The sequence below is a fragment of the Plectropomus leopardus genome, chromosome 22 (assembly GCF_026936395.1).
Source record: "Plectropomus leopardus strain MGB_pleo_1.0 chromosome 22, ASM2693639v1, whole genome shotgun sequence".
Lineage (NCBI taxonomy): Eukaryota > Metazoa > Chordata > Actinopteri > Perciformes > Serranidae > Plectropomus > Plectropomus leopardus.
This window is the reverse complement of record NC_142197.1, coordinates 8,308,061-8,320,834: the sequence shown is the minus strand read 5'-3', so window position 1 is coordinate 8,320,834 and position 12,774 is coordinate 8,308,061. Positions and strand designations below refer to the sequence as shown.

The window sequence follows — 12,774 nt, the reverse complement described above, 5'->3', positions numbered from 1 at the left end:
GATATCACATAAGCAAAACTGATAAAAGGAAACCAGCCAGTTGCCTTGTCAACACTATGTCAAGCGTGTTTGTTCTGCTTATACGTTCATGTTTCTCGATTATGAAGAGTTTGATGACTCACCTTAAACACAAATCGCATCACCTTCAGTTTGCCATTTCAGGACTTCATCTGTTAGTCCTTATTCATTATTATTATTCATTAGTCTATATTAGTATTTATTTCTTCAGACATCTGAAAACTACACCAAAAGGTCATCCAGTGTAAAGTATTTTGTTTTGTTTTTTTTCTTTGAAGTTTGCATGCAATTCAAGCCATGTAGGAGTTAGAGCACTGTTTTTTAAGCAAATTAGAAATCAATGCATGGCTCAAACCAGTACGACCTGGTCTCAAAGAAATACGTGAAATGACCACGACCTCTTCACAAAGCATTGAGTGGTGGTGGCATGTATTGTAATATAATAACATGCCGGCACCTCTGAAACAGTGCTCATAAAAAGTCAATTAGGATCCTGCAGTTGGCAGTGAACCCAAGAGACAACTGTTTGTTTCTCATGTGAAACTTATACTCATTTTCCGCCAAAATAAGTGCCTTCATGCCAGCCTTTTAATCCTTTGAAACCTGAGCCAATTGGCTTGATTTCTTTCAAAAACATGGGAAGAAGGCAATAAGCAATGAAAAAAGAAAAAACCCAAAAATGATTAAGAAATCAAGGAATCAAAAAAAAAACAAACTGAAAAATTGTTTTAAAAAAAAAGATAAAATAAAAAACAAACAATCGAGACTTAGTGAAAGGTGCTTAAAAACATATAATTCTGTGAAATATTTTAGATACATAATTATGAATTACAAATAATACTTTTTTTTTTTTAAATCAGTTTCTGCAGTTTGTGGAACATTTCTTACCAAGTTGCCCATTGCCTTCTTCAAATCAACAACAACAATTTGCTCAGAGTTCAAAAGTTTTAAATATCTTGAAAAAGGCATCTAAAAGTAGCACGAGAAGTGATGTCACTGGTTATATGCAGGAAACCTCGGTAAAATAGGCAATAGACTGCTTTCCTATTGCCAGTAGATCTGTACCTCTGGTGTGATGACTCAATATGTCACACAGTTACACAGAGACAGCACAGCACCAGATACTGTCAGCACCATGCGCCAAGACAAATGCAGGCAGAGCAGAGCAGGCATGTAGATAAGTGCACATAAATGCTGATCTTACAGCTAACCTAATCAATTTCCCATGTGAACATATGGAATGTCAAGCAATCATACCTACACAAGAAAAGTGCAGTTTCAGGCCTCTCAGAGTGAGTTCAGTGAACCAAAAAATCGTGCTGGCACACACCAAACAAACACGTGATGTGTGATGTACGAAAGAACGCTACTCTGTGGGGTGGTGAAGGGAGCGTCAGGGTTACCCACCTGGGGACGGAGAAACCTCAAGGGAAATCTTGGGGAGGGGCATGGCAGGGCTGCTACTGTCTGGGGCAACACTTTCTGAGCATGTGACAAATATAGTGGTGGATGGAACAGCTGCTTTTTACGAGCAAAAAGCTTCAGCATCTGCAATGCCTCTCTCAGTGGTGGTTGCACGTATTGTTTTAAAATAGCATGCTGGCACCTCAGAAACAGAGCTTATAAAAAGCCAATTAGGATCCTTTGTCGTGATGGATACGTGTATTCCCTGGTTCACCATGGTGGTGGTTAAGGTTACGACTCCATAGGTAGTATAAAGAGCAAAAAACGTTCATGTAGGGTGGGTTATGGATGGGTCAACAAACACTGGACCCGGGAGGCCACTGTTTGTTTCCCATATGAAAATAATATTCTTTTTTTCTACTAAAATAAATGCTGGTTATAATGCTGTATGCTGGTCTCTTAACCCTTTGAAAACTGAGCGAATTGGCTTGATTTCTTTCAAAAACATGGGAAGAAGGCAGTGAGCAATGAAAGGAGAAATGACCTAAAAATTAGCAAGTATTTAGTAAAAAGTACAACAAAATGCCCTGGAAAAGGTGCTTAAAAAGTTAGAGTAATTTTGCAAAAACATGGTATGATAATATTATTATATTTTTCCCTAGCTCCCATGTTTGTTTTTTTCCCTTTTCCAATGTTTTTAAAAGAAACTGTATCAATTTGCTCAGAGTTAAAATTTTTAAGTACATCTCAAAGCAGCACAAGGAAAGTAATGTCGCTCCAGGTTTCAAAGGGTTAAACGTAGGAAACCCCATAAGAAATAGTATGCCTTTGCCTGTTTTTTTGTTTCAACGTCATGGACAGGCTAGAAAACAGGTTGGTAAACAGCAGAAAGCAGCATGAATGCCAGTGAAAATGTTATGCTGGTTACTTTTTTTAAAAATATCTCTTAGTTATTCAGTCTCTCTCTAACTCAGTGGTGACTAAATTTTGAGCGATATTCGAGTGCTGCTTAGATGAAGACGGTGCATAATGTCAATGCATCAGCAAAGGGGCTAAAATTAGTAAGCCACCCGGGTGTTGTATTTCCATCACTGCTAATCAGAGCTGATTGGAGCCCGTGGCAACCGCAGAGTCATTTGTTCCGGGAGTGAATGCTGATTGTAACCTTTCCCAGTAAATACAAAAGCCACAAAAGCTCCTTAAAAGTCAATGTTGCTTCTTGTAATTAACTTTTTTGTCACGTATTGTGATGTACTTACCTCACTTAAAGATATTCTTAGGTTCGGTACAAATAAAACCCTAGCTATTTTAACCGAAAACACAACCTTTTTCTAAACCGTGTCACCACTGCGTAATTAAAACACAATACATGCCACCAGCACAAAATTTTGTTTTGAGGTCCTGGACATTTCACGTATTTCTGTGAGATCGTGTTTAACCAGTGAGAGTGAAGTCCATGGCGTTCTCAGCAGGGAAGTAGAGGTTATACATTAGCTTTAAAATGAAAGTACATCTAGGTTTATGTCATTATTGCCATGCTGCTGAGCTATGTAGTGTGCAACTGAAATGTAAGACTTTTAGGGCTTGTTTCAGTAGCATTTCGACTGAAAGAGCTAGAGGGGTAAACATGCACTTTGAGAGAGAAATGGGACTTATTCATGTTTAAGAGTTATACTTACCAGTTGCTGGGGGAGGGCAAGGGCCCTCTTCCTTTACAGCAGAGCTACTGGTCTCTGCTGGCTCTTTTACCGCAACCCCACTAGGCTGCGGTTGGTTTGAGCCATTCTCGGTAGGATTCGGCTCCTGAGCCACCACAGCCTGTGGTGGCTCAGGCTCTGTGGGCTCTGGTTTCTTCCCATCAGTCTCTACTGGCTCTTTCCCCTCTGCTACTGGCTCTGTACAGCAGATAAAGCGCCAGGCTGGAGCAGCAAGCATGGAGCACAACCACCAGCAGCGCTGCATGGCAATGCTTGCGAACGATGTGGGTATAAATAGCTAATGGCCAGATAGCCAAGATGCTAATTGGTGACATTTGAGTAAGGAAGGGAATTTCAAATTTAGAGTCCATAACCATGCTAGCAGCTCTGTAAGGCTTAAACACGTATTGAGCTAAATGCTAACACGCTAATGTTCAGCAGGTATGATGCTCACTAACTTAGCTTTAGTTAGCATGCTAATGTTTGCAAATTAGTAGAGGTGGGACCAAGTCATTGTTTTGCAAGTTACAAATAAGATTAATGTCAACTCCTTGCACTAAAGTCCCAATTCAAGTCCCAAGTCATGATTGCCAAGTCCTGAGTCAAGTCCCAGGTTAAGACTGACAAATTGTTGGTCAAGTCCCAAACCCAAACTTTGCGTTTTGAGTCCTAATACCACTCTGACAACAGAGGAGCAAAAAATTAAATTTGCAGTTTATTTTACAATAGCTATTGTATTTACATACATTTGTACATTTTATTTTTTATTTTGTCAAGTCGAATCTAAAGTCATCAAATTTGTGACTTGACTCATGCGTCGAGTTCACACCTCTGCTAATTAGCACCAACTTGCTGCTGAGGCTGATGAGCATTTAATTGGGTCTAATGGTTTTTGGTCATTGGACAAATTAAGATTTTGACTGGATGAAAACATCGGACGATCACCTAAATCAGCAGTATATATCCTCTTTGTACCAGTGGCTGTTGGGATATTTCAGTCTGGACTACAGTGATGGACTGGCCGACTAATATTTTCGTCCGTAGAGCTGTGCTGCTAGTGTGGCAAAAGAATCAATCCAAAATAGTAATCAAACTATGTCCAAATTATATCTATTATTGAAAACAAAATGTTCATTGCTATTGTGTCATATGTTTTGATCAGTTGCACCAATGTAGCATCTATCTGGTCATCGCACATCTATACTGTAAAGTGATCAAGGAGGCATGGATTTACTGACTCACACAGTATGTATGGAATTATCTGATTGCTTCAATCACTAAATTAAGACAGCTGGCCTTTGACTTAAGCCAGTGGAGTCATTAAAATCCAATATCCTCAATCCCTCTATACCTCCTGTGCGATGACTTAATATGTCACGCTGTTAAACAGACAGCCACAGCACGAGTTATTGTCAGCACCATGCGTTGAGACAAATGCAGGCAGAGCAGAGCAGGCATGTAGATACAGTAAGTGTTGGTCTTACAGTCAACCTAATTAACTTTCTGTGTGAACATACGGTGTGTCCAGCAATCATACCTACACAAGAAAAGTGCAGTTTCAGGCCTCTCAGAGTGAATTAAGTGAACAAAGAAATCGTGATGGCACACACCAAACAAACACGTGATGTGAGTGCGATGTGCAAAAAAAACTGTAACATTCTAGGGCGAGTGAAGGGGGTGTCAGGGTTACCCACCTGGGGGTGGAGAAACCTCCAGGGAAATCTCAGGGAGGGGCATGGCAGGGCCGTTACTGTCTGGGGCAACACTTTCTGAGCATGTGACAAATATAGTGGTGGATGGAACAGCTGCTTTTTACAAGCACAAAGCTTCAGCATCTGCAATGCCTCTCTCAGTCTCACAGTCGAACATACACACACACCCACACACACACACAGACATAAAAGCACACAACATGTACTAACTCACACCTGCAGCATTCACACTTCATCACCATAAATTGCATTTTCAAATTTTTCTTACATTTGATGCAACACCAACATACACACGAAAAAAATACAAGAAAACTTATTGTTGGACTATTTTCCTGGAGTGAACGCACAAAATATGATGTTAATATGTCAGACTGGGATTATGCAAAAGTCATTGAGATTCACAGTTAAAATGCACATGAATAAAGGCTCGATCATACATTATACTTCCATCAAGGTGTTGTGGTGGTTTTGCTATATAGATGCTTATGGTGTAGGCAGGATTTAACACTACAACACTTGTTGAAGTGTCATTCATTTCCACACAGTGTTTAAGACTCTGCTCAGACTGGGTAACTCATGAAGTGTAAGCAATACCAAAATAGTTTGTCAATCAATACCCATAATGTGAATGGAATGGTGTGTAATAGGTAAGCCGTACTTTTGAAAGTTTGGTGGCATCTCGGTGTGATGAACTGCAAACTCCGTCAAATACACTGCGTAAGAGTAGCTGTTTCAGTGTTAGTTTGTTGGGACCGTTTGTCCCAAACTATGTGGAACTAGGTAGGTGCTGAACTTACTGTTGAAGATCTGCAGATACCTAAGATATTTCTGCAGATACTTGTATGTACCACAGAAGCTCGTGCAGATTGATTGGTGATATCTGGACAAACAAATCCGATCTTATCATTTGCAAATAACAGTGTAGACAGTCTGTCTTTCTGATTGAGAATCAGATCTGATTCCTCTGCAGTCTGAACGGAGCCTCAATAATTGTATTATCTCTTTACGAAAAGATGTGCTTGCAGGAAGAATTACACCCGAAAATGGCTTCACTAGATCATGAAATGCAAGTCATCACTGTGCTTATATCACCACATTTTGTTACACAGGTTAACACTAGTTGGGAAGTGATGCATTTTTTTGTACTGTGCTAAAGCAATGCTTTGTTTGACATTTTGCAAGTTTGGATTGTTTGTTGTCTTAACATGAGTTTGGTAGAGGGATAAAAGCAAAAGTTGATCTGAACCCCATCATGTTAGCTTGACGAAGGAGCGAAATTAGCCTCAAAGGAAAGTCAAGAAATGCGATGCTATTTAACTCCAAAGATGTCTTATGCTGCCTTTAGATGGTGGAGTAACAAATGTGTTGTAAAGTATTACTTTTAATGTTTAGTTATTAGTAAAGTACGGCTGGGCGATATGACTGAAAATGCTATCATGATTAAAACTTTCATAATGGTCGATATTGATAATTATCTCCAAAAGACTTAAACTTTATTTCCTTTTAAGTTACAATGCTTATTTTTGCTCTTGAATGAAAGCTGAAGAAGTAATTTGCTTAACTGTAGTTTAAACTATTTTAAAAACTATTTAAAATTAATTTAAAAATAATAAAAAATAATTAAACTATTATTGTCAGAACATGATATTTGCCATATATATTATGCAGTATTGTACTACTAATCTACCTAGTAGTATACAAAATAATTGGCTTCACATTGACAAATTTCGACATTAACATGCAAACAGACTCACAGTTTTCTATCATAGCCAAAGGAGCTCGTGTTATTATCACTTCTATGGTTATGCATAATGACTATACTTTCTTTTAATACTTTAAGTACATTTTGCTGATAATAATTCTGAACTTTTACCTAAGTAGCATTTTGAATCCAACATTTTCACTTGTAATGACATATTTTTAGACTGTGGTATTTCTACCCTCACTTGATTAAAAAATCTGAGTACGTCTTTATCCAGTGGTAACAACATCATAGCCAAAGTTTCGGTTATCGCCAACGGACATGTGATTTGACGGAAAGCTGCTCACCTTTTTTTTCAGCTGGGATTGGGGCTGGTTCTTTGTTAGGGGGTGTTTTGGGAGACAGGTCTCCTGAGGATGAAGCTGCATCTGTACTTTGGCCTGATACCAGGCAGGGACAGGGACAACTGATTTAGTATGAATAACTTGCTAAAAGTGTGCGTTTATTGATTAAATGAGCGTTCAAAGAGGGTCAAAATGTAAACACTCTGGACTCCACAGGTTAATTTTCACCACTAATGGTGACCCACCTTTCTTTGTGAAGATATGGATGACGCACTGTTTTCTCTCTCGTGTCTTTCTTTTCATTTCTACCAATCAGATTTTTCTTTTGGGAGCTGACAGGCTCAGCTCCATCAACATGCCTCACTCCACTCTCTTAGCAAGTCTGTAACCAAATGCGACTGTGCGAATTCTAGGAGTGAATTTGCGAATCCTAGGATGAAGTAATGACCCGTCTCACTCTGCCTATGATTGACTACTTGGTGCCTTTGTTGGTTGGATTGGTTAAGTTTAGGCAAGATGAGCGTAATTAGTTAGGGTTAGGGTAAGAATGTAAGGGATTGCCAATTAGAGGCAGAGTTAGGTGGGCAAATCTTTAAACATCTTAGGATTCCCAAATTTGCTTACCACGTTCCAGATTTAGAGGCAGAACTGAACCATTTCATTAAAATACAGGGGGAAGGATGCCCACTTTTTTTTGCTTTTGCCAAAAACAAGAAAAGAAAAAGAACCCCTTAGTATTAGTTAGCACATTCTAAACAAAACCTTATGTTAATGATGACAAGTTAATAGTTTTCTATTTTAAAAAAATCTTATTTTTTTAAAGCCTCTGTCAGTCAGGGGCCCTTAGAATCATCCTAACTTTTTCCCCCTATATGGCACCATTGCCCACAGTCTGTAATTTTCTCAATCAAAACAAAAACAAAAGACGGACTTTGATGACGTTGTGAAATAGCAATTAAAGTCTGTTTGACGTGACTTAGGTGGAAATGTTACATTCAGTTGTATGAAAAAATGTATGAAAACTTTATTTACATTATCTTTAGTCCTGTTATGTCATATCATCCTAATGACATGACCAATTAGTCCATCACGTGAACTTGCTAACTTACCATTAACATTAGATGAGTCTTCCATATGGCTACAGTAGTGACTGTTGTAACATTATAAGATTTAGTGCCTGGCAAAAAGCCATCTTCTTCTGCTACTTTTACCACCACTTCTCCTTCTTCTTCTACTGGTTAATGTCAGGTGGTAACTGGCATTTAAGGAGCATTACCATCTCCCTCTATGGGGGTCTGGCTGGTTTAATTATATGGAGGATTTATCAAACATTTATTATATCACTATTGACAAAAATTACATTGAGATATTTATCATTATCATTTTATCGCCCAGCCCTATTAAAGTAATGTAAAGAGTGAGTAATTTGCCCCGAGTACATTTTTCAAGATACTGCTAGTTGCTACAACAAAGCTGTGACTGGCATTTAAAAAAAAAAAAAAAAAACGTCGAAATTATTTGTCTGTCAGCTCATAACACTTTTTGTTCGACCCTAAAAAGCTGAGCTCTCCCCCCCGACCATGTTGGAGCCTCAAGATGCTCCAAGGTCAAACCCCAGCGGCGGCAAAAAGCCAATTGCATGCCAGCACCTTGCTCACATGGGGCGGCCAGGGCGTCAGCTGAATCAACAGAGAGGGATCAGCTGGCTGGTGAGAGGAATGTCAGAGATGCTGACAGCTCGGCCGTCGCCACAGATCGCTCTGGAGCACAGCAGCTCGTCCATACTGCCGACTATTGGCTGCACATTTACACTCCTATGCGAGTGTGTTTGCACATTCACGCCAAGTTCAGAGCTGCGATCGTCACTTTATATGTTTAGATGCGCTTGGTTTTGCTCTGTGTTCATGCACCTCAATGCAAACAAGGGTTGGTGTTTGATGGACAAAAGTATACGCTTTCCATAAAACTTTGTGTCCTGTTCTGTTACTTTGTCCTTCTTTCACTTGTGCAGCTACCCTTGTTTTTATCAATCCGTTCTGCTGCATACATTGAGCAGCTGTAATCTGATAGACTGTGAGGTGGCAGGGGGAGATCAGATGTCTATCGCCATCCACTCACCTTCTGGCTGGCCGTTTGGCACCTCATCTGAAAGAAAAACAAAACACACCACTGTCAAACATGATAACGAGATCTCTCTTTTTTTTTATTTATCTCTTTATTGAGTATTCAATGATAAGGGCAAAATACAATAAATCTCATGAGCACCAAATAGAATTTACTCCTAACTTCCCACCCATCCTCGACCTCTTGCACATAAACTTAAACACACACCAGAAAAAGAGAAAATAAATAAATAGATAAATAAAAAAATAAATAAATGGGGGCAATAACAGTAAGAAAAAAGGATGATAAAAGAATAATAATTACAGAAAAAAGGTTCAATACAGATATCAATCAGTGGAATAAGGTGCAAAAGCCCTTATATATACAGTAAGCACTATAAGGTTACCTCAAAGCTAACATTTATTTAACCCTTTGAAACCTGAGCAGATTGGCTTGATTTCTTTTATTAACTTGGGAAGAGTTTACAAGTTAAAAGAAAATGACCTGAAATTGAGCAAAAAAAAAAAGGAGAACAAAATATATAAAAACAAAACAAAACAAAATAATAAATGAAAATACAGATAAAATATTTAATAATAATTATGGTAGTAATAAATATGGTCTTCAGGACATTTTACCTATTGTTTTTGTATTTTGTCTTATATTTCTCTCTCTCTCTGTCTCTCACGCTCTCTTAGTTTTCAGGTAATTTTCTTTTTTCATGAAAACCAATGTCACTCCAGATTTCAAGGCGTTAAGAAACCACATAAACAATAGTCTTAGGTAAGAGAGGAGAACTCACTAGGTCGCAAAGAAATGAAATGGGACCAGACAGGAAACCAAATTTTGACAAACTTTTCTCGGTCATTCCTCCTTGTGTAGATAACAAGATTTCTGACAGTCCTAATCACTCAAAAATTTTCTTTCCGTTTGTGCCCATTGATTATTTTATTGACATCCATTCACCACTAAGCCACATCATCTTTGTGTCTGCTGACCGGCTCCTCGTGCTCAGACACCATGTTGTCTTAACTGATTACAACAGAGGCCCCAATAACACACCATTTGTTTGCCCTCTGCCTCGTCTAGACTTATGGAGCTAATGGTGGTGGTGGTGGTGGCGGGTTCGCAACAGACACGTTTGGATACGACATTCAAAACCTGTAACAGGACTCAAGCAGGGCCTCAACAGATCAAAGCACCCATACAGTCCTTGACATGCAATGATGGGGTTAAAAAATATACCTCTTATGTTATTAGTGGGTTAGTGGAGCATGGAGCCCTGAGAGGTTGTCTAATACTCATGGGAGCTTCAGAAAAGTCATGAAACATCTGGAGCAGCCTATTTTTTATTGTCATTATTCAGATGAGTTTGTAGTCTCTCAAAAGTACCTGTCACGGAAGTGGTTAGTCACATAAGCTGTCCTGCACCTCGCCAAAATGAAACTGCTTAATCTTAAACTTCCTGCTGCAAGTTTCCAAATAGTGGTGTAGATTGTTGATTGCCCAGCCCAATCATTTCCAGATTTTATCCAGAGGTTTTTTAGTGTAGACCACAAAAACAAAACAAAAATAAAAACAAATAAAATGCAGTTCCAGTCATATTTCTACTACAGCTGGCTCAGTCCAGATGCTCTAGTTGCGCAAAACTGATTTCAAAGTGTCTTTTGCGTCACTCGTTATGCAACACACAGCATTGACAAATTCAGAATTTAATCAGGAAACAATTGGATCTATTATGCTCAGTTTCAGGTTTATACTTGTATTTTGGGTTCCTACTAGATCATGTTTACATGCATTAATGGTCTAAAAACACTATTTTTCTCAAAGTGCACAAACACCTGTGTATAAAAACGCTCTGTTTTAACACACTTTTCTTAAAGACCCCTCAATTGAAAAAACCCAGCCTGCGATACATTAGAGTTTCCTGCATCTCATCAGATGAATGACCGTAACAGAGGATAACAGCACTTTTTACCTTAAAAAAATCATCAATAAAAACTTCTAAAAACAAACAGCTAAGTTTCAGCAGTAATATGATCTGAAATCAGGGAAAAATAAACAACATCAATGATGAAGATTACATGTTTCACTGATGTTAGCATGTAGCTTCATGTAGATTAGCAGTGACGCTGCAGCTGGGGAATGACTGAAATGGAGTATAATGGCACTTCTAACACAGAAAAAATCACCAATAAAAGCCTGTAAGTGCAACCAAAAATGTTACAGCAGGAATTTTATCAGAATTCAAGTTGAAATTAGCAACATTTGTCATCATAATTTTTTGTTTCCCTGATGTTAGCATGTAGCAACATGTAGCAGTGTAACCTACGTAATGTAAACACCTGCAGTAGTGTGCCTGAAGCACCATAAAAAGAAATCTGTTAAAACTTTTGCACTTTGGAATTAATAAATTCAAAAGTGAAAAGAAAGTGTCAGCATGGAAGGAACTTTTACTTTGTAAAAGCTCAGGGAGATATTTGTATTTCTTCTCTTTTTTTTAATTTTCAGTTTTGTGTGGGAGTTTGTTATATTCCAAATTCTTGGTATTGACAGAAAGATTTTAACTTTTATTGTAAATAGATATCGGTTCCAAATTTTGGTTATCGGTCTCATTAACTACTAATAATTGTCTGTGTAGGTTCTTAGTCATCCTGGTCATGGTAATCCAAGGTTTCCTTAAAGTGGAAACTGGACTTGTTGAGGTTTCTTGAAGACATTTTGCCCTTTTCTCCAAAATGCTTCTTCCGTTCTAAAAGGCCGAGAGCTGGAGTATAAAGCCTAGGTTGACCATTAGTGTACTAATGATCAAGGTACTAGTTATTGGTATCCGTATCGGCCCTGAAAAGCCAATATTGGTCGACCCCGAGTACACACAGTCTTTCAATACCCAAATCCCATATCCTTGACATTAAGAGTCCCACTTTCAACCAAAATAACAGAATGTGTGGACAGTACCAGCCTGATGTTTCTTTGAAATCCTTTTACATAACACAAACAGCGCTCTGTGACTTGAAATTCTTCCTTTAGCATCTTTCCTTCATAAGGAGTTTCAGTTTCTCACTGCCAGTTGTTTGCAGCCGGTCTAAGAATACTGCACCCCTTACTCCATGTATGTCCACTGACCATGCACCATTTTTAACAACCATTTTCCTCCCATCGCCTCTTAGCTTCTGATATCCCTCCATTTGTAACGATTCCCGCTAAGCATTCCTCGTCAAATTTAGCTGCACTCCCACCTCACTGCAAAACAATGTATCGTTGGCCACTGGGCCACAATCCTGCAGGGTCACATCACACACCCGAAAATGAGCCTTGCTCGCTCTCTGTCTCATCTCCATTGAGATAATGAGAGTGGAGAAAGGTTTTGTTTTACCTCTGAGGACTCCCAGTGCAGCTGACAGGGCTGCAGGTATTTTCAGCTGTTGGCCCTGCTGGCGTGCAGACAGAAGGGCTCATACAGGCTCTGATGTGAGCCAAACTGCCGGCATCTTAATTTTTCCCAGTATAGACCCTTTATTGCTGTTATAAGCCAACATTAATTATACTGTTTGCCCTTGTTGTGGTTCTTTATTTTAATTCTGACAAGGACTTTGACGAGGAACTTCTATGAGAAGTCTGATGAGAGGTGAGAGCTGAGAGGAAATTAGCTGCTGACAGGTTTTCCTCCTGTATCTGAGCATGGGTTTGATTTATGAGGTGGTGTCCTGTAACATAAAGCAACAGCGAAAGAGGACAGAGCCCAGAGAGAGTGACGGACCTCAGGGACAGTAAATATCCTGAGGTGAAGACAA

The 12,774-nt window shown here is 38.9% G+C and overlaps 1 protein-coding gene across 12 annotated transcripts in view; it reads right to left on the bottom strand.

Moving 5' to 3' along the window:
* Positions 1–12,774, bottom strand: part of mybpc1 (myosin binding protein C1) — a 42,304-nt gene that overhangs the window by 26,020 nt on the left and 3,510 nt on the right. For 6 of the 12 annotated variants that reach the window (XM_088072418.1, XM_088072414.1, XM_088072417.1 and 3 more), the window contains exons 2-4: positions 8,996–9,022; positions 4,814–4,888; positions 3,102–3,317 (exon numbers count right to left, since the gene is read on the bottom strand). In XM_088072418.1, the coding sequence (XP_087928544.1) occupies positions 3,102–3,317; positions 4,814–4,888; positions 8,996–9,022 (318 nt within the window). The remainder of the gene's footprint in view (positions 1–3,101; positions 3,318–4,813; positions 4,889–8,995; positions 9,023–12,774) is intronic. The other 6 variants (XM_088072420.1, XM_088072421.1, XM_088072422.1 and 3 more) reach the window with 2 other exon arrangements.